At 45.1% G+C, this 27,623-nt stretch overlaps 1 protein-coding gene across 2 annotated transcripts in view; it reads right to left on the reverse strand.

Moving 5' to 3' along the window:
• MCC (MCC regulator of Wnt signaling pathway) overlaps positions 1 to 27,623 on the reverse strand; it is a 1,512,525-nt gene that overhangs the window by 1,299,948 nt on the left and 184,954 nt on the right. For both annotated transcript variants that reach the window (XM_078675515.1, XM_078675516.1), the window contains exon 2: positions 3,618 to 3,865. In XM_078675515.1, the coding sequence (XP_078531641.1) occupies positions 3,618 to 3,865 (248 nt within the window). The remainder of the gene's footprint in view (positions 1 to 3,617; positions 3,866 to 27,623) is intronic.

The following is a 27,623-nucleotide window of genomic DNA, read 5'->3' on the forward strand; positions in this document are numbered from 1 at the left end:
TCCACTTGGGGTATGAAGGCCCTGAGTCAGGAAAAGGGAAGATAATCTATGATCAGTGAAAGAGCACATGCAAGTAGTTCAGGATAAGCTGACAAAGGAAGTACGGGTGGAAGGATGGCGGTCCCCTTTAACGACTGGCCAATGGAGACGTTGATTGTGTCACCAATTGGTGTGGTGCCTAATAAGGAAAATGAGCAGTTTTGTCCGATTCAGCATTTTTTGGGGCTGAAGGGGGGCTGGTCAATGATTTTATATCAGAGGACGTGGCGTCAGTGTCCTGTTCATCAGTGGATGTGGCAATGTCAATGGTGGTCCAGATGGGGCAGTGGGCACAGATGGTAACATGAGATGTGAAGTCAGCCTTTCAGCTGTTACCGGTGCACCATGAGGATTTGTAACTGTTGGAGATGCATTTTGAGGGGCAGTGGTATGTGTACAAGGCACTGCTAATGGGCTGCTCAATATCATATGTGCTGTTTGAATGCTTCAGTTAATTCCTCCAGTCGCTTTTCACATGGCACACGAGCCACACTATGGTAACACACTACTTGGATGATTTTATCTTTGTGAGGGCACCTGTTTCTGTGGACTGCCAGCAGATGCTGGTAAGTCTTAAAGAGCTCATATGTAGCCTGTAAGTTCCTCTGGTGCCCGAGAAAATGGTGGGGCGGAGTAAATTGTTGTAATTCCTCGGAACAGAGATTGACTCGAAGCTAATGCTGGCGAGGTTGCCGCAGGACAAGAAGGAGATGATGCAGGTGCTATTGAGGGACAATCTGTGCAAGGAGAAGGTGAAGGTGAGGGAGATTCAGGTGCTGCTTGGGCACCTAAAATTTGTGTGCAAAGTAGGGCAGGAAGAACCTTTTATAGGAGACAGGATTTGGCTTTATCTATTTACTCATTGCCACACGACCATGTGGGCTTATCGGCAGGAGTAAAAGAGGATCTCAGGATGTGGAGTTTTTTCTTGGAGTCCTGTAATGGAATCCCATTAAACATGGAGGGTGAAATGAAATGGGATGTGCAGATATTCTTAGATGCAGCGGGTGGCTTGGATTTTGGCTTTTATTAGCAAGGGCGTTGGTGGGCGGAAGAATGGCCAGCACAGTGGAAGTCGTGGGCAAGAGCATTGTGTTCTTGGGATTATTTCCCCTGGTTATGGCAGTCACGGTATATAGGGAGTGGAGTTGGCGCATCGGAGGGTGCATCTCAGGGTGGACAAATGGCAGTGGTTCAGACTATGAATAGACAGTCTGCAGGGATTCACAAGTAGTGAAACTTATGCGTGTGCTTTTGTGCTTGGTTGCCTGCGGCATGACCTTCTGTTCAGGGAACAACATGTACCTACGGGTGGACAATGACATTGCAGATGCTGTCTCTCATTCACAGTGGGAGAGATTCTGTGGGTTTACCAAGGAAGTTGACAGTTGAGAGACGCCCATGCCGGAAGAATTGTGGACAGTATGAAACACAAGATGTTGCAATTGGTGCTTGCTTCTTTGGCGGAGTCAACGCGGAGAGCATACGGTCAGGCCTGGGCTGAATTTTTGGCGCTTGGGCTCAGCACAGGACAGCAGGGTAGTGCAGGACAGAGGACGTTGTTCAGTTTATATTGGACTTGATGAAGAGGGATTTGTCCAGAGTGCCGATTGCAGGGAAATGGGCGCGCATTGCCTTTATGGGAAAGTTGGTGTGGCGTTACGCCCCGTCAGTGGGGGAATTAGGACAGAGGATGCTTGAGGGTTGGGTAACAAAACAGGGGCACTTGGGGAGGCCTTTAACTTGGCAGTTATTTTACAGGATCATGCTTGAGTTGCTGGTGGTGAGCCGGGGTGCCAGTAAGGACTGCTTGTTTTTCACTCTCATGTCATGGATTTTCTTTGGGGCGTTTCTAGTGTCAGAATTGTTGGGGAGCAGAAGCCAGGGAGGTTTAATGTAAGAGCATGTCACATAAAAAGGGGACAGGTTGGAGATCTGGCTGTGTAGCTAAAAGACTGACCAGCGAGCAAGAGGCAGGAGTGTTCCCCTCCAGGCTTTACAATCGCCTGAGCAGTGTACGGTAGCATGGGGAGACAAGTGGTGGGCATGTTGTGGGGCACAGGACGGCTTAGTGTTCAGGCACTGGTTTTCAGTTGCTTTTGGTTTTGCGCAAAGCGTCAAAGTCACTGGGGGTTTCTCAGGCAGAGTACAGAACACATTCTTTCTACATTGGCGCAGTGACAGAGGCTGGCAATAGGAGCTGGGTGCGTGAGGACATCATGCAGCTGGGGAGACAGTCCTCCGACTGTTTTCGGAGATACATGCGCAGGACTGGGTTATATGGGTATGATCCGGGGAATGCTGTTTGAATATTTATCACTGTTTTCTGTTTCAGGCTCCGTTCCTGGCCCAGCAGCAGAGGAGGTAGCCATTTGGGTGGTGGGCCACTAGTTTATCAAGTGGGCAGAAAGGCAAGCGGTGCAAAGATAAAATGGCGCAAATTTGGGTTTCGACCGTCAATTGTTTACTGTCACCTGGTGAGGAAAAGGGGGCAGGAGATGGCATGAGTTGTTACAGTGTTTGAATGGCATGGTGTCAAGGAGGAGATGCCTAGACGTTTTAGGTATCCATTCAGGGGGAAATGATCTAGAAGTGGAAGAAGGAGTGGCACTGTTGAGGGCCATAAAGCGGGAGCTATTAGAGGTCAAAGCTCAGTGGTCCCGTTGCTTTGTAGTATGGATGTAGTTTATGCCGAGGAGGAACTGGAGGGGGGCAACAGGCCATCAGCGATCAACAGTGCATGCAGGAAGGAGAATAGGGAGATGTTTAGGGTCTGTAGGGACATTGGTTTTGGGCGTGTTAATAATGCGGACATAAAATATGGCAACATTGAGTTTTACAGGGGTGCATTTATGGAGGTTTGGCATGGAACTATACTTGTTGGAGCTCAGAGAGGTGTTGGCAAGGACACTGAACATTCGCCGGTAGGCAGGCCTAGAAGGCCAGGGGAGGGAATGTGTTGGGGGGCAGAAAAAGTCGGCAGCCGGGCCTTTTTCTGGGTGGTGGTAGACTGAAAAATGTTGCAAGAGTTTGCAGAGGTTTGATTGGCGTTGCAATTGGTGAACTACGTGGAAAGAGAGGAAGGAGAGCAATCTCTCACCTGGACTAGGCAGGAAGTTCAAGCTTAAGCATTGGATGCTTTAGTTGGCTTGATGTTATACATGCAGTCATAGGCTGTAGGGAAAAGTTAAGGTTCCAAACTGTTGAACTGCAGTACAATAGGAAATGTTGTTGTGGGTTGGGGTATGTGAGTGGGATGGTAGGCGGGAGGTAGGAAAATGAATAGTTCATTTGATGTATAGCGAGGCTTTAGTTATGTATGGGGTATTGCCCAGTTAAATATTTGTGATGTGCACCTGTTTCAATAAAGCAGCCCTTTTCACACAACTCAAGTGGTCTGTGCGCATCCCTCTTCCCCAAATATCAGTACTGCATGTTGTGTGTAATTTTGCCTCTGCGACTGGTATCTTGCAATTGCAAACTTTGCCTACAGGAATGGGAGATACCATTCCGTTTGGCTATTAGGAGGCATTGAAACCACGGGATTTGCTCATTTTCAACATATTTTCCGTACATACCCAAACTGTTCTCGCTGCTCGTAGGCCAGGAGGTTATCCTGTCGCGCATCTTTTTCTTTTTACAAGAGTCCTCGGACTTGACTGAGAGTTCCCCCTCCTGCTTCCGGATCTCGCGGACGAGCTGCATGCGGCACATGGTAAACTCCTGAAAGGAAATCTTCCCGTTCTCGCGTGCTCCCAACTGGTGCATGATCTCAGCCACCGAGCCTTCCATGTTCAGCTGTCGGCAGACCATCAATAAGTCATTTCTGAAAAATACATAAATCAGAAAAAAAGGAAAAAAAGTTTAATGAGTTAATACGACTCTGCAAGCTCAAAGGATGACTGGGGATCGCTGCCACACACGAAGACAGACAGTACCAGCCAGGGGACCAGGTGCTAACATTTTTCGGATAAACCAAGCAAAAAATGCCTTCCTTGGGCTAATCAGATTGAGAGAGCACAAGTTTGGAAAAAAATGTATAAGTACGCCATATTTACAAGCACGTAGTTAGTTTAAACATGTTTTGCACACGAGTGTTTTATATCCAGGAGTGAAATATACAGAGTGTTTTATATTCAGTAGTGAAATGTATAGAATGTTAAGTAGAGTAACTATAATTGTAACGGTGTGAGATTAATGTAGAAATGTTGGAATATATGTGAAAACCTCATGTTCTCATGTTAAAAGAATCATGTCCGAATTAAATGTAACATTGAAATCCAGTATACTGTGTAGGCCTTAGGGCAATTCACAGCAAACCTGAACGTGCTGCTAAATTAATGTGAGATAAGGTTGACATGGTTCTTCCAAATGTACTATTGAACTTAGGGTTAAAAGTATATGCTTTATAAATGTGTTATTTTAGAAACGTATGCTAGTTAAGAATGTTTGCTGTTTAAATCAAGTTAACGTTTTAAGAGTGCAGGGACCTGCTGCATGTAAATCAAGTAGGCCAGAGGAGATAATGTCATGTCGTGTAAATCGTCATGTGCTCGTTAGAGAAGAGGTCGCGAGGTGTCCAGCACAGAGCTTTGAGAGTGTTTTATGACTAAAGATATGGTGGAGTCTGGAATTTGAGGCCCACTGCAGGACGAGCTGTATGCAGGTGCGAGGGTCCTAATCAGCTCGAATGAAAGGGACTTTGTTCAGTGGCGCCTTGCGCAGGCCTGTAGGAGTTTCCAGGAATTTCAGGGGGTATCAGCGCACTGGAGAAGAAGCCTGGGAACCAAGGTCAACTATAACGAGGGTCTTCAAGAGTGCCATCATGGAGTTTGCCGCGCAAAGATGTACCACGTGAGGGGCGTCCCAAGGGGCGTTTCTATTGAAAATGTGATTTGGTATTAGGGAAAGAGACCCGGGAGGAGAGCAGAGCAGATGATTTTGGGAGCCTGAGGAAGCGGATGGGTAGGCAGATAGGCTGATCAGGAGAGACCCATTATCAGAGAAGAGACAAAGAGAAGTGCGTGATCTTCTTAGGAAGTCACCACGGCTGACACCTAGAGGGTTAAGATCTTGCTAAGTAGGGATGACACTTAGTATAGTGTAGGGACAGACTAACTTTAATTTTCTTTTCTGTAATGACTTTGAGATTGCAACTTATATCTATTTTGACAACCCTTATGGTTTTTGAGCTTGTACTTATTATTTTGTTCTTCAGACTTAGATTATTCAAGAAGTTCATGTTTATAGTGATACCAATTTACCTTTTGAATCTCATTTTGAGAAGTTTGTATCTTCAGTTATCTTTGACTTTATATTAAATCTTTAAAACTTGAATTTGGTCAGTGGTCATTTAGAGTGGTGTAAGTTCTTAAATTGATTGACTTATTGCGAGATTACCTTTTACTCAACGACAGGTACCAACGATTCAGTCGACATAGTTTGGGATTTGGTAAGATAATTAGTAACCAGTAATCCCGCGTTAGCAGTTGGTAGCAGAGGATGGTTATCTTCTTGAGGAAGGTAATCTAGAGAGGTTAGTTTACCCCAAGGCCCGAGACGTCGAGAGACGAGCAGCGGAAGAATCGTGTGCCGAAAGGTGCAGACGGTGCGAGAAAAGCAGCAGTATCGGAGAGTGAGTATAAAAAGGGTCATGCGGGAACAGATTGCGGTGTTTTGTGTTGTATTTGTATTGTAATGTCTTGCGGAGTTGAATGCCTGTAGTGTGAATGAGAGAAGGTTGTGAGCGCGCGCAACCTGGTAAGCTGGTAACCTGGTAAACGGGTGAACTGGTGAAATCTTAAGTTCAGGCCAGAGCTTAAGTGGTTTTGGGTGTATCGAACATCCAGGGTAGTTGTCGACCATAGTACGGAGGTCACGAGGTACCATTGACCGCCGTGGATCCAAGATAGGGGGAGTGTAAGAGTGAGTGTATGAGTAACGGACGCTGGTCGAAAGTTACTGTGTGTGAGTACCCTATCGGAGAAGGCGATTGTCTGGAAGTAAACGGAAAGACATTTCGCCAAGTTAAGGTGACAACTACAGAAAGACTGTGGGCGTACAGTCAAAGAAAGGTGATCGCTTGGACGGAAGTAATCATTTTTCGGAGTATGAATGGGACGCGTGCATGACCGAGGAGACGAACTGAGAAAGGAGGGGAACTGCTGCGAAGGGGGACGGGTGACGTCGGCTAGAGCCGCGCTGTGATTGAGCGGTTGGTGTGACGTTAGCTAGAGCCGCGCTCTGGTTGGGCGGCTAGAGTGACGTCGGAGAAAAGTCACGTACGGATAGGCCAGTTAGTGAGAACGGCGCTGAGATTGGTGGAGTGTCATCAGGAAGTAAACAAACGCGGAGAAAAGAGAAATCATGAAGTGTTTTAAGTGTTTGAAAGGGATTTTTAAACGTAAACGAAGTGAACATTATTATGGGGAAGAGGCTCCGCCGGAGGGTACGCCAGCTCATTATATGGCAACGAATGTGGGGCTGCATACCATATTGTGGATTGGGGCTTGGAATAAGCTTACGGAAGGGAATGAGGAAATGCAGTTCCCGAGGTACGGGACGTTTAAATTAGAGGTGTTACATCGGCTAAAAGCAACCATGTCCTCATTGAAACCCTCGCCCAGACCAACACAGTTTGAGGCCCTTAATGCATGGATTAAGGCTGCACACGACCGAAATTTGAACAGGCGTCAACAAAGGCTGACGCGATCGGTAAGGGCAGTGCGAGATTCCAAATGGGATGAGGAAGCAAAGCGATGGAGGGTACAGGCTATTGAGGTGGAAAAAATGTATCCGATGAGGGAGGTGTCAGGAGGAGGAAACCTCATGGAAGAAGACGAGGAAAGCGAGTCGGAGGACAATCTGATAAACAGATTGTTAATGGATAGACCACCTCCGAGAGTTGAGGAAATTGAAGATAGAGGGCTTGCAAGGGAAGATGGGAATGACATAGAGGGATATACACCACTCCCTATATCGGAATGGACACCTATCAAAAGTGGAGAAACACCTCCAAACAACACTGTACAGAGTGTAGTGGGAAGGTTTGTGGTGCAGAAAACGCCAACCACCGAAAGGGCTGAGTCTGTGGGATTACCAGACGCTCTTCAAGTGCCTGTGACCATAGGACCCATAGTTTCGATCTATAACCCTGAGAGAGATAGGGGGGAACAACAAAGGCAATTGGATAGAGAAAGGATCGAGATGGAAAGGAGGAATAATGTGACAAATGCATGGAAACAATTGCCAGGTTCGGTAACATGGAACACCCCATTAGACACAACTGTCGGTCCCAATTCAGAACAGGGAGGTCCGAGAGGACCAATGGATCTAAGGGGACCACGGCCAAGATCTTTTTCAGAGTTAAGAGCTGATTTGAGGGAATGGGACGGGTCCATAGTATCTCCAAGTAACAGGACAAGAACAGAACCAGAGTGGGAAAGCAGGGGTAACGGGACTGTATCTCATTGTGGGGCCAGCGAAAGCAGTCAGGGCCGGGAAGGCCAAAGTCAAGAGAATAGAGGGGATGCATGTCCTACCAATCAGAGAGAACAGCCGGAACAAAATACTAGGATTGTAGAATGTGAGGAAATGTCCCGTCTCTGGGGGAAAGGAGGAGATGAGGCGGTACGGGCTTTTCAGAATAGGTTTAGGTGCCTTCATCATACACTCGGGGAAGACGTTCAACATTGGAGAAAGGAGAACAGCGATAGGTCCCGCCACGCCTCGAATAATCAGGAATCACAGGGAAGTAGGGAAGAAAGAGGGAGTAATGGAACATCTTACCCTGCATCCCGTGAAACTAGCCAGGATGGGGAGAGAGAGGCTAGGAGGCATGAAGGAGTGTTTCACCACCCACCCCGAGAAGATGGAAAGGCATGGGATCTAGAGAGATGGGAACAGGGGAGGACTCCCTATAACTCACCAATACCTAAACGTAGATCTCGGAGCTGGGATGGGAGAGATGCGGATGGAGGAGCTAAATTGAGTGTCTTGAAAGCTGAAATTAAGGCAAAAAGGCTTGATGTTACTAGTTTAAAATCAGATGTTGACGAGATAATAGATGGAACATTGCCTTTGGAAAGGATAGAATTGTATGAACAGGATGAGTTATTGTTCATGGCAAAGGATATTACTAGGAAAGCTAGAGCGTTTCATGAGAAACTGACTGATTTGGCAGATAGATATGCCGTGGATTTGTCTAGGACAAGGGCATTACAGAGTAACCACAGATTACAGTACGCAGACCAGGATCTAGATGAGAAGAGAACTACTGGATTAAAAACACACATAAGAGAGCTGGTATCAGGGATAAGAGTGTGGAGGGAACTGGATAAATGGGAAGAAAGGTGGTCGAAAAAGGGCACGGTTAGACGAAGTACAAATGTGATGACCCCAGAGGGAAGGGTAATGCATATGGAGGCATTCCCTTTGCGAGAAATATCAAATGGAAATTATGTACATGTGCCCTGGAGTAGAGGAGACTTAGCTGCATTCACCAACTCATTTCCGAAGTTGCGGGACAATCCAGTAGAGTGGTATAAGCAGGTAGAAAGGTTTGTTAAAATTTCGAAGGTATTGTGGATTGATTTGAACACGTTGTTTGACATCGTGGTCCCATCTGATCTGTGGACCCCTTGTAAGACTAGTGTTGAATGGCCAAATACTGAACCAGTGAGGGATCTTCGGACTAATGGACCGTCCGAGATTGTCATGCAAAAGTATGAAAGGGTAATAGCATGGCTGAAAGATAAGGTACCACCACAGGACATAGATTGGGTAAAAATAGACCGAACAAGGCAGGAACCCAAGGAGACAGTTCACGAGTTTTATGAAAGGTTATTGAAAACATTCAAGCAATACAGTGGACTAGATGTAATGGATCCCAAAGATATAGGGCAGTTTGTGTCAAAGTTTGTCTTGGGGTTGAGACCTGATATTTGTTTGATGATACAGCAACATTTAATATGTTGGCAGAACAAACCACTAGATGAGATTTTACGTTATGCGAGGTACTGCAGTGACGAGATAGATTCTAAAGCCAAGAATCTAAAGGAGAAATTGATGGTGGTGCAAATGCAGTCCGCTGGGAAGGGGGGCCAGCAGAAACAGGGGATGGGACGAAAGCCAAACGGTCAGAATAAGGACAATGAGGAAGGGCAGAGACCTAGGATAGACTTTGCCACTCTAAAGAAAACGACAAAGTGTCATCAGTGTCACCAGGTGGGGCATTGGCGACGCAAGTGTCCCTTTAACCCTGAAAATGGAGAGTTGGAAGTAGAAGAGCAGGTCCAAGAAGTCCCAGTGCAAAAGGTGACAGTTCCAGGAGGCAAGGTGGCCAAAGGGGGGACTTCGGCCCCACGGGCCCAGTTCCCACAGCCACCGAAGGTAGCGACAGGGGGTAAGGTCTTTAAGCAGATGCCTCTGTTTATCGAGGAAGAAAAGTGTTATTACATTGATCCATTGACAGGACAACGGGTGAGCAGTGAAGAGGATTGTACCCTTGGGGCAGTCCTAGAAGTGGATCAAAGAGGGCCATTTGTTGAGGCAGAAGTGGCAGGGTGTCCCACTACGTTCTTAGTGGACACTGGGGCTACTCGTTCGACTCTGAGATCAGCGGTGGTTCCAGACTTGCCAATGTCAGGGGAAACAATTCAGGTGGTAGGAGTCGCAAATAAAAGAATGACTAGTCCTTTGACAGAACCAGTGTCTGTGAAAATTGGAAACCACATGAACGAACATCAGTTTGTGGTTTGTGACTCGAGTCCGGTATGTCTGTTAGGAAGGGATTTGTTGTGCAAATTGAACTGCACCATATACTGCACCCCGCAAGGAGTGGAGGTACAGACTACCGACGATGATGCTACCTTTAAGGTGGCCAATTCAAAATTCTGTGTAGAACTATATCCTACTCTGACTGTAGAAGATCTTCCCCAAGATTTAAGAGATGCAGTGGCGTCAGAGGTGTGGGATTTCACAGGAGAAGATATAGGATTGATTAAAGGGGTAGAACCGGTAAAAATTCTGGTAAAACCAAATGTTGAGTTTCCAAGAACGCCTCAATACAAATTGTCCCAGGAAACGATTGCGGGAATAAAACCTGTGATCGAGTCAATGATACAGCAGGGAATACTGAAAGAAATCGTGGGTAGTCCTTGTAACTCCCCGATTATGGGTTTGCAGAAACCTAGCGGGAAGTTTAGGATAGTTCAGGATTTACGAAAAATTAACAACATAGTCGTTTCATGTTGTCCCGTGGTACCGAATCCATCAGTGATACTGTTTCAAATACCATGTCAAGCAGAATGGTTCACAGTGATAGATCTTTGTCAGGCTTTCTTTTCAATCCCATTGGATGAAGAGAGCAGGTATCTTTTTGCTTTTAAAATGGAAGATCGCGTTTTAACATGGTGTCGAATCCCACAAGGATTCACAGACAGCCCATCCATCTTTAATCAGTTGTTGAAGAAGAATCTTGAGAATCTAGTACTGCCACAGAACTCGGTTCTGGTACAGTACATAGATGACCTACTTGTTGCGTCAGAGACAGAGGAAGCTTGTAAAGCAGATTCAATTGCCTTACTGAATCATTTAGCTGAAAATGGACATAAGGTATCTCCGAGCAAGTTGCAGTATTGTCTGACAGAGGTACAGTATCTAGGGCATAGGTTAGAAAAAGGGAAACGTAAGGTGTCCCCAGAGAGGATTGAGGCGATAATGAAAATGAATGCGCCTACAACACAGAGAGAAGTTAGAATGTTTCTAGGAATGGTGGGTTACTGCTGACAGTGGATAGTTAACTTCTCACTGAAAGCAAAGCCCTTACAGAAACTGACGCACAAGGAGGTGAGTGATCCGGTACCATGGGATGAAGAATGTCTGGTGGCGTTTTTACAGCTGAGAGACGATTTATGTCGTGCTCCGGCTCTGGGAATGCCAGATTACGAAAAGTCATTTTCACTCTATTGCTGTGAGAGAGAGGGATGTGCTTTGTCAGTCTTGGCACAGACCCACGGAAATGCCCGTAGACCAGTTGCATATTTTTCAGCTACATTAGATCCAGTAGCCGCAGCGTTGCCCGGATGTCTCAAATCCGTTGCTGCAACGGGTGTCAGCATTGAAAGGAGCGAGAGTATTGTGATGGGACATCCAGTGGTGGTGTATGTACCACATTCAGTTGAATTGCTAATGACCAGGACGAAGACGCAGCATCTGACCAATAGTAGGCTCACGCGCTACGAGCAAGTTATACTTGCCGCAGAGAACGTGTCTCTCAGGAGATGCTCTGTCTTGAATCCTGCTACTTTGATGCCATTACCTACTGTAATAGAAGGCGAAGGATGTGAAGACCACGATTGCCTTGATGTGACTGAACTATGCACGAAACCCAGACCAGATATTGTGGATGAGCCATTGTCTGACCCCGATGAAATTTATTTTGTTGATGGCTCATGTTTAAGAGACGATACTGGTCGGTTGAGAGCAGCTTATGCTGTTTGTACCATTACTGGAGTTGTGGAAGCCGCTTGCCTGGAAGGAGTACATTCCGCACAGGTAGCAGAAATTATTGCCCTAACTCGTGCCTGCATAGCAGGAAACGGAAAGAGAGTCACCATATACACTGACAGCCAATATGGTTTCGGTGTGGTTCATGATTTCGGGCAGTTGTGGTCTCAGAGGGGTTACATGACCTCCTCTGGTTCGCCCATTCGAAATGGAGAATTTGTGCGGCTGTTGTTAGAAGCATTGCAAGGTCCAGTTGATATCGCAATAGTAAAATGTGTAGCTCATACTAAGAATACAGATTTTGTGTCACAAGGCAACAGATACGCTGATGAAGTCGCACGCTATTGTGCGGAACAAAATTATTCTTTCTCAAAGGTGGAAATAGAAGGTGCAGAAGAAAAGACTGAATTAAGTATGATGTTAGAAACTGTAGACACTTGGGAGGATTTAAGAATAATGCAGGAGAACGCACCTGAAACAGAGAAAAAGGCATGGGAAATAGCAGGTTGTGTGCGAAGTGAAATGGATTTTTGGGTTTCAGCAGATGGGAGAGCTGTGTTACCTGAAGAATTAGCTAATCCCATGGCGAGAGAAATACATGGTCCAGTACATCTAGGAAGGGATGCTATGATGAGAGTGTTTAGGCAAACTTGGTATTGCCCTAAATTTAGAATAGCAGCAGAATCAGTATGTAAGCGATGTGTTACCTGCCAACAACTGAACGTAGGCAAACGAACACCAGTCACACTGAGTCACATTGGGAGGTCGGGGGGGCCTTTCAATAGAATGCAATTAGATTTCATCGAAATGCCAAGAGTCAATCGCCTTAGGTATGTGTTGGTGATTGTATGCGTATTTTCCAGATGGGTTGAAGCGTACCCTACACGTAGGTGCGATACACTCACAGTGGCTAAATTGTTGCTCAGGGAGTTGATACCGCGCTTCGGGGTGCCTGCCTCTTTGGAATCTGACAGAGGAAAACATTTTAACAGCGAAATAGTGAAGATGTTGTGCTCCACACTGAATATCGATCAAAAGCTGCATTGTAGTTATCGACCAGAAGCTTCAGGAATTGTGGAACAAGTGAACGGCACGTTGAAGAATAGATTGGCTAAAGTAGTGGCATCCACATCTTTGAGTTGGCCAGATGCTCTTCCTTTAGTGCTCATGAGCATGCGCAGCACCCCTGACAGGAGGACAGGTCTTTCTCCCCACGAGATCCTGATGGGGAGGGCCATGAGACTTCCTACAGTTCCAACTACTGCTCTATTGAATATTACAGATGATCTGATCTTGGATTATTGTAAAGGACTGTCTGACGCCATCCATTCTGTGTCCCTTCAGGTGCATGCGGCTGAAGTTCCAGCATCGAGGAACCTGTGTCATGATCTGAACCCAGGGGACTGGGTCTTAGTTAAAAAACACGTCCGGAAGAACTGCCTAGATGTTCGCTGGCGTGGGCCCTTTCAGGTAATCCTGATAACGAACACCGCGGTGAAGTGCGGGGGGCTGCCAAATTGGATCCATGCTTCCCATACTCGAAGAGTTCCAGCACCTCTAGAAGGAACAGCTCCCATCCCAGACGAAAGCCCGGAAGTGGAAGAAGAGTTGCAAGAAGGGATTGAGGCAGCTGAGGGGGTGTCAGAAGAAGTTGGGAACGCAACGGATTCAGAAGAAGAGCGAAGGCAGGACGGCAGTGAGACAGAAGACGCAACTGAAGGAGAGAGCAGAAGTGAATACGACTCAGACTCAGATCCGTATCAGAGCGACCAAGAACCAAGTGAGAGGACAAGGAATAGGAGAATAAGGCTTGGAGCTGCCACTTGGCCAACAAGGAGAAGAAGGCTAAGTTTGAGGTCGGCCCAGGAAGAAACGCTTACTCCTATATCCGAAGACTCAGATCCAGAAGAAGATATCCAGGATCAAGCCGAGGAGGGTCTTAGAAGATCAAGGAGGGTGCGAGTGCCTAGTAGAAGATACTCTACTCCCGACTGGACCTACCTTGTTGCAGATGTCTGGGAGACACAGAACAGGGAGGATCAGGGAAGTGGAACTGATCAGAACTGACCCGATCATCACAGTGCAAATAAGGTTTCTACTGCCAGGAGCGGAGACCGAAAGGTTGCTGACACTCAACATCGTTCATCCTGCTCTCCTGAGTGGAATAAGAAAATTGATTTTAGAGACAGTTGAGTTTCCAGTTTGCTGTTCACGATATCCAATATTGGAGGGAACTCTTCTTCGTTTGGAAATGCTTGAGCGAGTAGTAGAAATGCTAGGAGCGCTTATTGTTGTGGATTAATACCATATTGTGAATGTCTTCAAAGGGGCGCAGAACTGGAAAGGTGAAGAAAGTGATCTTGATTAGAACGGACCCCTTTGTAATTGTGGATGTAGAACTGATAGTACCAGGAGTAGAAATTGAAAAAACGCTAACTCTCAATTTTGTCCGTCCACTTGTCTTGAGCGAAATAAGGAGAATAATCCTAGAAAAGGTTGACTTAATACTTTCCATGTTGTGGTACGAACTGCCCAGAACCTGAGGGAATGATACTTCGGATGGACATTTATGAAGACGTAGTGTCACTCCTTGAGTCATACATAACTTCAGACGAAAATAAGACTGTTGAAAAGAAATTGTAACATTTTTGCAAGATAACCTAGCGCCGAGTGGAAGAAGAAAAGTGGTAGGGGTTTCATTTTAGTGGATGGAGAAGGGCTAGGGTTGTCTAAATTTCTACTGGACTTTGAACTGTTTTGCGGAAACAAATTGTCAAGCTTCCAAGTGTTCAAAAGAGAGACATTGCAAGAGAGAAAGACTTTGTTTGAAAACGGGGAAGAAGTTGATGCGAGAAGAACGTCCAAAGAGACACTGTTTGAGAACATGGAGGCTGGCAACCCGAACCGCAGGGCAAAATGTATAGCTGTTACACTTTTAGGAGTAGTGGTTTCTCTTATAATTTTAGTGGTAACTGTTTCATTCCTAGTGGGACACGAAGGGGATGAAACCGCAGTCAAGGAGGATAAGGGAGTATCAACACCGAAAACTACCATTATTAAGGAGAAGGGAAACATCAATGATAAAGACAAAGCGTTGTTAGATGCAGAAATAAAAAGGCTTCACACAGATGAGTCACAGGGAAATTACAAGTCAAATGCTTATGCTAAATTGCTTTATGAATATGTTGATGCCATGGAAGTGAAGGATTGTTACGTTTGTATGCAATTACCAGCTTCAGTGGAGGAGGGTATCAGATACCATCATCTTCCGTTGACATATGGAATAACGTGCAGTTTATTGTTGAGCATGTTTTATGGACGAGAAGGATTCGAGTATTATTTCTCGAATTTCGACTCGACATTGCCAGAGGTTCCGAATTTCAAGCATTTGAACAAATGGGACTACTACAAAAGCGAAGACAGATTACACAAATGGTTTATTCCATGGAAAACGTTAGATACTTCACATGCTCGAAGGAACAATCTGACTTGTCAAATATCAGAAGTTGAGAAAAAGTTTATAGCACAGGTAGATACTAGATACAGGAGGCAGAAGATTTTGAAGGCATCAGGACAATGGGAAACAGATTGGACCAAGGAGGAAAGGGCACATCAAAGAAAAGGTAGTATTGGTCCAATTGCTTTGGATAAGGATAAACGGGGAAAACTGTGCATTCACAGGAGTTACTCCTATTATGAAAACTTTTATGTAGGTCAAGTCCATTGTGAACATGCCTTTCAATTGGAGTATTACTCTAAGAACTTTTTGAAAGGGATGCAAGCAATACCAAATGTATATTTTGTATGTGGAAGAAATGCCTATGTGAAGTTACCAGATAATTGGTACGGATCATGCTATCTGGCTGTTGTCTTCCCTAAAATATATCATGTTGAGAATTTAGACACGCCTAAGAAAGAAATATCAACTAGATGGAAGCGAGGGCTGGGTGCAGCAGAAGTAGTTGGAGATGTACTCGGTGCTGCATTCCCTTTCTTAGGATTGATAATGAATGACGTCAAAATTAGGAGGTTAGCTACAGTCGTAGATAGGCTATCTGCCAGTACTGCAAGATCATTGATGCTGATAGAAGGTGAGATGCAATCGATTAGGGCAATGGTTCTTCAGAACCGACTTGCTTTAGACGTTCTGTTAGCAAAAGAGGGAGGAGTCTGTAAGGCTTTGAAGGTCCAGGAATGCTGTACTTACATTCCAGACAATTCAAAACCTTTAGAGAAGTATATACAAAACATCACTGCCATACACTACGAAATTGAGGACCTAGCAAAGGTAAATGTGTGGGAAAAAGTAGGTCATGGAATGGGTAAAGTTGGAAGTTGGTTTGCCAACTTAGGAAAGGGTATCGTTTGGTACATACTGAAACCCATCATCATAATAGTGATTTGTGTAATCACTTTGTGGGGATTGGTGCGTTTGTATCAATGTTATAGAGCAAACAGGTTGCAGAGAGCTATGAAGAAACAGGAAGAAGAGTTGACAGCGATGCAGGATACTCAATATAAGAGTCTGAAAGCATTAGAGAGTATGAAAAGAGGTGGCACTGCCCTGTCTTCACTTTGAAGGGTTCTACATTTTTAGTGTCTTGGTGATGATGACCCCTGAAGGTCATCAAAGGGGGGACTGAGAGAGCACAAGTTTGGAAAAAAATGTATAAGTACGCCATATTTACAAGCACGTAGTTAGTTTAAACATGTTTTGCACACGAGTGTTTTATATCCAGGAGTGAAATATACAGAGTGTTTTATATTCAGTAGTGAAATGTATAGAATGTTAAGTAGAGTAACTATAATTGTAACGGTGTGAGATTAATGTAGAAATGTTGGAATATATGTGAAAACCTCATGTTCTCATGTTAAAAGAATCATGTCCGAATTAAATGTAACGTTGAAATCCAGTATACTGTGTAGGCCTTAGGGCAATTCACAGCAAACCTGAACGTGCTGCTAAATTAATGTGAGATAAGGTTGACATGGTTCTTCCAAATGTACTATTGAACTTAGGGTTAAAAGTATATGCTTTATAGATGTGTTATTTTAGAAACGTATGCTAGTTAAGAATGTTTGCTGTTTAAATCAAGTTAACGTTTTAAGAGTGCAGGGACCTGCTGCATGTAAATCAAGTAGGCCAGAGGAGATAATGTCATGTCGTGTAAATCGTCATGTGCTCGTTAGAGAAGAGGTCGCGAGGTGTCCAGCACAGAGCTTTGAGAGTGTTTTATGACTAAAGATATGGTGGAGTCTGGAATTTGAGGCCCACTGCAGGACGAGCTGTATGCAGGTGCGAGGGTCCTAATCAGCTCGAATGAAAGGGACTTTGTTCAGTGGCGCCTTGCGCAGGCCTGTAGGAGTTTCCAGGAATTTCAGGGGGTATCAGCGCACTGGAGAAGAAGCCTGGGAACCAAGGTCAACTATAACGAGGGTCTTCAAGAGTGCCATCATGGAGTTTGCCGCGCAAAGATGTACCACGTGAGGGGCGTCCCAAGGGGCGTTTCTATTGAAAATGTGATTTGGTATTAGGGAAAGAGACCCGGGAGGAGAGCAGAGCAGATGATTTTGGGAGCCTGAGGAAGCGGATGGGTAGGCAGATAGGCTGATCAGGAGAGACCCATTATCAGAGAAGAGACAAAGAGAAGTGCGTGATCTTCTTAGGAAGTCACCACGGCTGACACCTAGAGGGTTAAGATCTTGCTAAGTAGGGATGACACTTAGTATAGTGTAGGGACAGACTAACTTTAATTTTCTTTTCTGTAATGACTTTGAGATTGCAACTTATATCTATTTTGACAACCCTTATGGTTTTTGAGCTTGTACTTATTATTTTGTTCTTCAGACTTAGATTATTCAAGAAGTTCATGTTTATAGTGATACCAATTTACCTTTTGAATCTCATTTTGAGAAGTTTGTATCTTCAGTTATCTTTGACTTTATATTAAATCTTTAAAACTTAAATTTGGTCAGTGGTCATTTAGAGTGGTGTAAGTTCTTAAATTGATTGACTTATTGCGAGATTACCTTTTACTCAACGACAGGTACCAACGATTCAGTCGACATAGTTTGGGATTTGGTAAGATAATTAGTAACCAGTAATCCCGCGTTAGCAAGATCACAGATTAAGCTCAATTCCCAAACTGCTGCGCCTAGCCTGTTAGGAACAAAGCTAAATCGATTTAAATGTGAACTGTTCCTGTTTCTTAGAGGCACACTGGGTATGTGAGATGGCGATCTCACCCTCCGGGAATCAATTATGTGTCTAACAATTGCCAAGACGAATTGAGAGCTAATAGAAACGTGAACATGTTCATTCTTGGCATTCAATACACTAAAAGGATTTAAATTTAACATGAAAAGTACACTTCCAGATTTATGGGCAGCTTTCATCTCCGACATTCCTCAAACTTTAATGTATTAAAGGTGAACGGTCCTGCCTGTAATTGTTCGGTCGGCCTGAGAGCTGCAATGCCACAACTGTGGTGGTTGCAACCTATAAAAATGCTACATAAGATGCTTTACGAGTTAATCAAGTGTTCCACCTCATTATGTTATTTTCAGTGTAGATCCTTGTGTTGATTAATGGGATGATTTAAAACACTACCTTGTGTGAAAGTAACTTTTGTATGGCTGCCATCTTTCATAATTGGGGGAATTGCCTGTTTGTAAGCGCGCCAAGTCTCCCACTGCACATGGTAAAGCTCAGCCCATAGCTACAGGGATTGCTGTGGAAAGCCCAGGTCACCCCCCCCCCGTCACCCCCCCCCCACACACTGCTAGAATGTCTACTAAATACAATGGTGCCCCACTCATGTGTGCGAGCAGAAAAGAGCCAACCACATCACAGCGCCCTGCCAGGAGCCCTCACAGCACCTGCGAGGCTAAGATAGCTTCAATATGTTTATTATAAATCTATGAGCAACATGGGTGACTATGTAGAGGGAACCAAGTTCAATGATGCATCAGCATCAAGCATGCTTTCATCATGAGGCTTCAGCCTTTTAGTACTTTTCAAAGTACACTCTGCTAGGTGGGCAAACTGGCACTTCAGTTACTAATTGTTGGAACCACTTTAGACTTCTTACCAGGCCAAGTGCAGATATCTGTATATGTTAAACGTCTCCCGTTTTTCTAAGTAGATAAATACATGCTTGTTGCTTATACTTTATTGTTAGGAAGTTGGATATAGCTTTTTTAAGCATAAACATTGGTAGTGATTTATGAGGAATGTACGATGGTAGTGTGTCTTCTTTCTTACACGTCGCATACCCCTCTCTCTGACCTGATTTTAAGGGTCGTAAAATACAAACCTCTGAAAAGTAGTGGTAATGCAATTTTCTCCATAAGTGCAATATCTAGAAGAGGATTCTATGCCAGCTGTTTTACTTCTGCCATATGCTCCCTCTGGTACAAATAGCTCCACCTGCAATTTTCGCAGCAGCAGAGAATTTCAGGAGATGATTCACCACTTTCTCTACAAAATGCTGGATTTGCAATTGCTAATCTGTGCTAAAGCGTTCCCTCAGCACCAGAGAAGATAACAGAAGAGGGTAAGGGGTGGTGGGGAAGAAAACGTGTTACTTATCAGGCTACAAAAGAAATCCAGCCACCTTCTACACATACATCATGAAAAACTCAAATTGGGCATGTCACAAGACTATTTTAAAGAAGTAATGTCATAAGTGAAGGTGTTAGAAGACGTGTTAGCTTAGTGCAAATACATCCAGATTGGTGGTAGATAATGTATAAATAGTCAGGCGGCCAGCCACAAAGCATGAGCACAGTGTGTGCTCATAAGTTGCACATGGATGTGTCAATGATCGTTTCCCGGAGTAGTATAGGAGCAGTGATCAGGAACTTCTCACAGGCATTTACTACACATACCCAAGGACATAGTTATGAACTAATTACAAGTGGTACAGACAGATAGATAATGGCTAATCCATCCAGCTCCTAAACTATAGACTCATCTCCTTACTGCCCTTTCCCTCCAAAGTCTTGGAGACAGCGGACATTCTTCAACTCTCTACCCAGGTAGAGGATAAAGATTGATTAGATCCTTTCAAACCGGATTCAGAAGGTCGCACAGCAGGGAGTTAGCCCTTCTTACAATCTCAGTCCTATCCTATCCCTAGGTGGGTTAACCACCCTAGGCGTCTTGGACCACTAAGCGCCTTCAACACAGTCTCTCACTCTAAGCACCCGTCACGGCTGGTGGATTTTAGCATCTGCAAAAAGGCTCTTGAATGGTTGTCCTTCTCTATCAAGAAGCTTTCAAAGTGTTAACTACCCTCCATTCAAGTCAACTTCATTTACCTTAAATTGTGGCGTTTGTAGTGGTTCTTTATTCGGTTTGAAAGTAAACCATAAAAGCATGTGTATTGTTAGTAAACCATCAAATGATAAACAATAAAAATTCATAAAAACATAACCCTACTTTAAAATTGCAACTACAATCAACTTTATCAGAATTCATAGCCCAAACACTTACTCATCCAGATGCAGAACATATACTACAAACAGTTATTCTTACTGTAAAAAGTGCAATTACATCAGAAGATTACGGCTATTCACAGCTCACATATCACAATTACTTGATTAGTAATGATTAGTGTGTGTTCGAACTTGACTATTTTCAGTACTTTATGCAGGAGGAGATGTAAACATAAATCGATTACACAGTATTTATAATAAATAGTTACGATACCACAGCATAAAACCAAACCATTCCTTTGTGACAACTCTGGTTTCAAATCTGTACAGCTGTTTTTAAGCTAATTATTAACAAAAATACTAACATTTAGTAAGAAGAGATGGAAGTATTCATCATGGTTGCATGGCTAACGATTAGAAAAAGTGGACTGCTTCCAGTATTTTGTTTTGTGACTCTCCCGAATCTTAGTTTGTACATGGTATTTGGACACATTAGAAGGTAAAAATCATGCATTTTATAGCATGTGTAAAAAACAAAGCAGACAAACAAACATCCAATCCAGTGCCTAAAACCAACGAGCTGAAACAAACAATTAGTGGCTGAAGAGGAATGGAACAAAGCCCCTTTTCTGAATGCTAGATGGGAATTAGAGTTTGTTGCTGTATGGTGTGGGGTGTGTGTAGTAGTGACAAGAGGTCTTGCAGGGGGCTAAAGCAGTCACCGGCAAGGCCTAAAAACGGACTCTGCTTATTCTGCCTAATGTCTAGTTCGCTATTTCAGAGAACTAGAGCGAACAATTGTTTCTCTTGTCTTATACAGGATCGAGATTTTGATTTTAGAAGGACAGGGTAATAATGTTAAGCTAGAAGCAAAGTTAATGAAGTTAGCATGTACACGGACTAATTTGATTATGGTCAAGGTAACAAGACTAGAACGAATCTATTTTCTAGGGAGATGTTGGCAGTTAGGCTTCTGATTAACTATTTAAAGGGTCTAAAATCCTACTCTGTGAAAAAATATGATTAAGTTGATTTCTGGTGCAAAAGCATTTCCTTCGGATTGAAAAAGAACATTTTGGGTCTAGGCAGTGGAGTAAATTAGCTGCATAACTGTACTGTATTGTAACAAAAGTCATTTTTCAGATCAATTCCACGAAACAAGTTTAACCTTGCTCTGTAAGTACATGTGGCAAAATAAATCGGTAAACATATCAAAGATTTCCTGTTTAACTTTCCCGCTTATAGGTAAATGGATGAAGTCACTTGGCCAATGATGAAGATGGATTTTTTAAACTGGAGACTAGGTTTTGACCTGAATGGGGCTGGAAGAATTTTAGATCGACACTAAGACAAGGCGGGGAAGTTTTGCCCGTTTATTCTAGTATTTCCTCCCAGCATCATATTCTTTTGGACATATTCTAATGTCTGAAAAATCCCACTTGAAGCCTCGTGTATGAAATACGGCATAACAACTAAGCACCAGGCATTAGTTTCATTAAGGTGCATGGAGTATGGAGATGTTGCCTGTGCATTAGAACGGGCATGCAGCATTTTCGAAGGCGGGTGGACTTTCTCAATTCCTAATGAATCATAGGGTTCATTGCATTACATTTGAGCTAATTACGCTTAGATACATTGAATTGAGAAATGTTGAAAGTTATTCTCATAAAAAGTATATATTGTGCCCTACTCTAACAGTAACATGTCCTGCACGTTAGAATACACAACGCTTGCAAGCATTTACCTCTTTAGATAGGGTGACATATTTCAGATCAAGTGAGAACTGGCTGAAAGCAACTGCTTTTTTGCATGTTTGGCGAGAATGACTGCAGGTACAAATTGGGAACAGGGTGAGGAGGGATAAAAATGAAGCAGTGGCGTCTCCTTCACTAAGACGGTGAGATGTCGCCCCACTGCATTTAAGCAGTGTGAGGAACGGAACAATAAAACGATAATGACTTGCTGTTATTATAATTTTATTGTTTCGAGCTGCTTTGTAGGCGGGCGGGGCTGCTCTGCTCTCAGAGCAGGCCAGGTGAGGAGTGGTTTGCCCACTTCAAGTGCGCATGAATGCTTGGCCGGCCAAACAGTCATGCACACTTTGCATGTTCTCAGCGCAGGCTGCATTACAGCCTGTGTGGAGAACAAGCCCAAGCCCTAGTCTAAGTCTGAGCACCGAACCACAGTGCTCGGGCCAATCACAATGGTGCATTGCAGCATTGTCATTGGTTAGGAGAGCCTGGGTGCTTACCGATTACAACTCTTCTTGCAGCATTCTGATTGGTCATGGGTTCCTGTGTGTGCTTCCTGTTTGCTATTTTGGCTGAGTCTGACAGAGGAAAGACGGAGCAGAGACCCTGGACACGGTGATAAGGTGGTTTTTTTGTACTTTCCTCTTCCTCCTCCCCTTGCCACCTCCTGATCCATGCTAGCAGCCACTGAAATGAAGCTAAAACACGTCCCCATAAAACACAAGGAATGTATTGATATAATTGCACCCGGCTGGATACTTTTTAACTTGCAGTCCGCGCAGGAGCTTGTTCCCCCCATTTTGACATTTATCGCTGCCTGATATGGAGTAAACTTGATGAAGGCAAACAACATCTAAACAACTAACCAGTTAAAAACATTTTAAAATGCACTCCTGAAACGTCTGTACCTCTCACAGTAAATGTTTATCAGTGTAACATTCTCAAAACCCTTTAATCCAGCAGGGGTTCATTGGATTTGAAATGACTAATGGCTGTGGCTTATAATTTTAACTGCACACAATGAAGTCATCATACATGCTGGCAGCTTCTTCATGAACAAAATAGTAAGCAGAAGCAGCCCAGAATGTGCTCAAACTTTCTGTCTTTAATCCATTGTGTGCATATCTAAAGAACATCTTCACTCATTAATCACACAAAGGAATAGGCTATTCCCATTAAAGGGGAGGTTGAAGGCTTATTTAAGGGATTCAGGCTTCACGCCTGCAGATTTACACCACAATAGTTGGAGCAGTGACTCCCTAGAAATCATGGTCCTGGCAGCACTATCAGTGATGTCCATGGACATAAGAAAGTTTCTGTTTTGAACTCTTTGTCCAAATTAAACAAAGTTTTACTTCTGTCTGGCATAGTCTAGTGGCAAGGAGGTGTACCAGCTGAACTAGCGCCTTGGGTGCCGTCCATAGCAGGCACGATGGCAGCGACTCATACATATGTCTTGAAACATTTGGCACCTTATCCATGTAGAAGAACTTCACCTTACCCTTCAATAGAGTGGCCCTCATCATAAAAGACGCTCACAGTCCATTTGGAAGGAGAGTGTTGCGTGGCTGTTTTCCGGCTGTTTCACGGGCATTTCATATCGGACCTGCATACTGGGGCTGAGGAGGACTTTGGATTGTGTGGGACTGCAAGTCCCAGCGGTGACAGCGGCGTCCAACTGGCCGCACCTGGAGACTCTTCCCGCCTCCACCTCCGCCCTATTTAAATCAAGTTTATACCTGCGCTCGCGGGACGCGCGCGGGCAGCGCCGGGCAGGCCCGTTCTAGCCCATTACAGACCGGGTAAGACCGGACCGGGCCACCCCTCTTGGTCCTTGGGCGAAACGTGACAGAGACTTGCTTCTCATTGGAAAGTCCGTGGAGAAGGAACCCCTTACTGGTCAGAGGGGTATGGCTTCCTGAGAAACCAGGAGTAGAGCGACGGGGTCCAGTGCAAAGGTGGCAGGTACTTTGGATAATTTCCTGCTCAGAGCAAATTCCTTGGTGACCAATGAACTTACCATCATAGAAAGACGGTTATCAGAGGGAATCGAAAATGTCAGAAGATCCTCTCTGGGCCTGCTTGCCAATGCCAAAACTCCTGAAAAATCTGGGGGCTCCTACTTCCTTACTGGACAGCATAGATCAAACAATTGCAACTGTACTACAGGACCTTAGGGGTAGCCCAGACATACAGCGAGATTCACCTACACTCACATCTATCCCGGAGGGTACGCTAGTGCAGACTATCCCTAGAATTCCTAACACTGTGTCATTAGTAGATAGTATAGACTCTAATGTATCACAGCAGAAGGGAATCTGTGAAGGGGCGGTCCCAAAAAGGAAACGTGGGGCCCAGGCAAGGGGTGGCAAAAAGGCGAGACTAGAAAAAGGCCCCATTGGTAAGGAGGCTGTGGGTGTTAATGACGCTAGAGTGGTCCTTCATGAAAATAGCTCTATTACTATTCTTCCATCTAACCTTGCTCCTACTGGGACTTCCACCGCATTTAGATTTGGGGAGGTGCCTTTTGCTGGGGGCGATCAGGTTACTCTTGCATTAACTAATATTATGAAAATATTGATAGAACCCATTCCTCTCAGACTTGATCGGATAGATTCTAGGCTGCAAACTCTAGAGGCGGCCTCAGAGGATATGGTAGCACAGCTGAAATCTACTAGGTTGAGGTCTAGGGAGTGTGTTGGTACAGAAGGGTGTGTGTTGCCATCAAATCACCCCCCACTAGCTAACATTCAGGCACAAGTAACTGCAACCATGTGCGGAGAGAACAAAGAGGCTGCGGCATCAGCAAATTCCAACCGGCCGACCGGGGTAAGTGCTGTAACAAATGAGCTGACTAACAGAGATATAAATAGAGTCAGGGGGAAGAAAATAGTAAATCTCCCCCCCGAAGCCGCCCCCCATGTAGTAGTTCTCACTGGTGTCCCCGAGCTTACAAATCCTACAGCCGAAACATATGCATCATTAAAAAACAAAGTTGCGAGTTGGCTGAATACTTTTAGACAGCTCCCCCCACACACCACAAGTGAAATCATAATGGTCAGAAGAGTCCCTTGGCTAGGCTACACTAATAAAACTATTAAGGGTGATTGTATCCTAGTAAATTTCAGGAACCCAGGGATTGTCTCCCACGTCTGCAACTGGCCGGCCAGTGATACAGATACTGCAATCCAGACCCTACCACTGGCATTTTTCTATCCGCCAGCTATTAATCAGTTAGAATCAGGTACAGAAGAAGGTTGGACGCGGGTGGGTAACAGGGGCCATACTAGAGGGCACAGGATTAATCCCTATGAGCCTAGCTGGCCTATTAATTACTCACACCACAACAGGTACAGCTGCCTGGACCAGGTAGACTGACTGCACTGTGAAGACAGCCCTGGGGGCCGGGATGGGGAGCAGGATGCTGCTCCTGCAGCACAGAGTAGCAGGCGAGATGAAGGTGGGATAAATAATAGCCTCCTAGCAGTTATGGAGACTGCGTTACCCAGCCTTGCTGTCACTAGGCAAACTATGGTGTCGGCTGACTACAACAATGTACTTACTTTAAACCCTTTAGCGGAAGCCAGCCCTGATCCCACCACACTAAAAATTCTTTCCTGGAATGTCGCAGGCCTCGGTAACAAGGTGGCTTGCCCTGATTGGGGATCTTTTGTAGATATGAACGACGTCTGCCTCTTCCAGGAAACATGGGCTGGGGACGAACTATTCAGAGTGGGTTTTGCCTGTTTCTCAGTCCCCGCAAGGTGGGGGGTAAGGGTAGACCCTCTGGGGGGCTAGCAGTTTGGGTGGGAGTACATCTGGGCTGTAGTACTAGGGTGATGGTCACACACTCAGAGGATGTACAGTGTGTGGTCTTGGAGTGGCAGAATGGCTCAAGACTTGCATTGGTCAATATCTACTCTAGACCTGTGAGTATTACAGCTGAGTCCAAAACCATAGATGAGCTTTCGGACTTTCTAAAGGAGATTCCCGTGGGCACCGCGGTTGTTATAGGGGGTGATTTAAATTCGCACTTCGAGCCACTTGTAGGCTTATTGGATGGATTAAGAGACCAGGAGGATGAGCACTGGAAAATCCATCAAGCGGTGGGTCCCTCACCGAGGTCATGGGCGCCTTTGGCCTTACAGATCACGGCCCTGACCTTGAGTCATTCAATTAGGGCCTGTAATGGCCGCACAATATCAAATACACCTGCCCAGTGCACGTACAACAAACAAGGGCAAGAATCACGCCTGGACTATATTTTTGTCGAGAGCCGGGAGTGGCACAAGGTTCAAGACTTCTGGGTAGTACCCAGGGGTGATAGTGACCATAATGCACTGAGGTTAGATTTGATATCACCCAGCGATTGCAAAGATAATTGCGGTGCAGAGAGTGGATCTGAAGACAGGCTGCTCCTATCAACCAACAGGCGTAGGGTTAGATGGGACAAATTGGTCACTAACCCTGAGCAAGTGGCAGAGTTATATCGACAAATAATACCAGTATTGGAAGCAGTTGCCAGATTAGATTTGGAGTGTTTATCTCCAGAAGTATTTCTAAAGCTAGGAGAGCTTAACACGAATTTAGCCAACATCCTAGCTGAAATTCTAAACCCTATAGGGCCAAGTGTGCGTAGAGACGCCAACAAACCCACGTGGTACAACAGGGCCTGAAGACAGGCAAAAACGGAACTTCTTGCGGCCCTGAAGCAAAACTCTAGTAGGGCGAGTATCAAGCAAAAAAGGCTAGTATATCGCCAACTAATTTACCATGCTAAGCTCGAGTGGGGAAACGAGAAGTGGGCAAATCTAATATCCGCTCTCTCAATAAGAGATGCGCGGAAGTTTTGGTTAGTTGTCAACACGGGCTCGGTCGAACCAGTTGCGGCTGTATCTCCCAACATCTCTGCGGATGTGTGGGAGGAACATTTTAAAACTCTGTACCAGGGGGAACCTGTAATTGAGCACCGGGTGCGAGGGTGTTCTTTTTCTATGCTAAACTCTTCCCCCGAAACCACCGAACTCGAATTTACAGAGGGAGAGGTGAGGGCCGCGATCTCTAGACTCCGGACAGCTAAGGCCCCGGGGCTTGACAAGGTGCCTGGGGATCTGTTTAAGCAGGAACCGAGGGTTTGGGCTCCCTATCTAACAGCTATTTTCAATGCTATTCTGGGAGGCATGGCGGTCCCTAGTACTTGGCTGGGCGCAGAGATAGTCCAGATCTTTAAGAAGGGCTCACCTCTGCTCCCAGCCAACTACAGACCTATTAGCCTCATTGATGTGCCACAAAAGCTCTTTACGAGGTTGATCCTAGACCGTATCCTAGACTGGATAGAGGAATGTAACATCTTAAGTCCCTGTCAAGCTGGGTTTAGAAAGAATGTTTCTACGGTGGAGCAGATCTTTCGTTTGATGCTGCTCTACTGGAAAACAGTCAGGTTCGAAGGAGGCTCACTCTATACTGTCTTTGTCGACCTCCGTGCTGCCTTCAACCTCGTTCCAAGGGGGAAACTGTGGCACGTGCTGGCGGAACTGGGCATGCCGCCAGCTCTCCTGACTATGGTAATTCGCCTGCACGAAAATAACTATGCGCAGGATAGGTGCGGCAAGGATGGTTTTTTGTCATCTAGATTCCCCGTTGGCAGGGGGGTGAGGCAGGGGTGCGTCTTGGCGCCCACCCTGTTCTGCCTCTATGTCAACGGGGTAATCTCCCACCTGCATGCAGTCCCCAACAACGATGCCCCAAAACTCGCTAAAACTGGTATCTCTGCGATTATGTTCGCCGACGATACCCGACTTCTTTCCAAGTCACCAATGGGTATCCAGCGGGTTTTGGATGGCTTTGTGTCCTTCTGTCAGGAGAGAGGGTTGGAAATTAATACCA

The sequence above is a fragment of the Lissotriton helveticus genome, chromosome 2_1 (assembly GCF_964261635.1).
Source record: "Lissotriton helveticus chromosome 2_1, aLisHel1.1, whole genome shotgun sequence".
NCBI classification, from domain to species: Eukaryota; Metazoa; Chordata; class Amphibia; order Caudata; family Salamandridae; genus Lissotriton; species Lissotriton helveticus.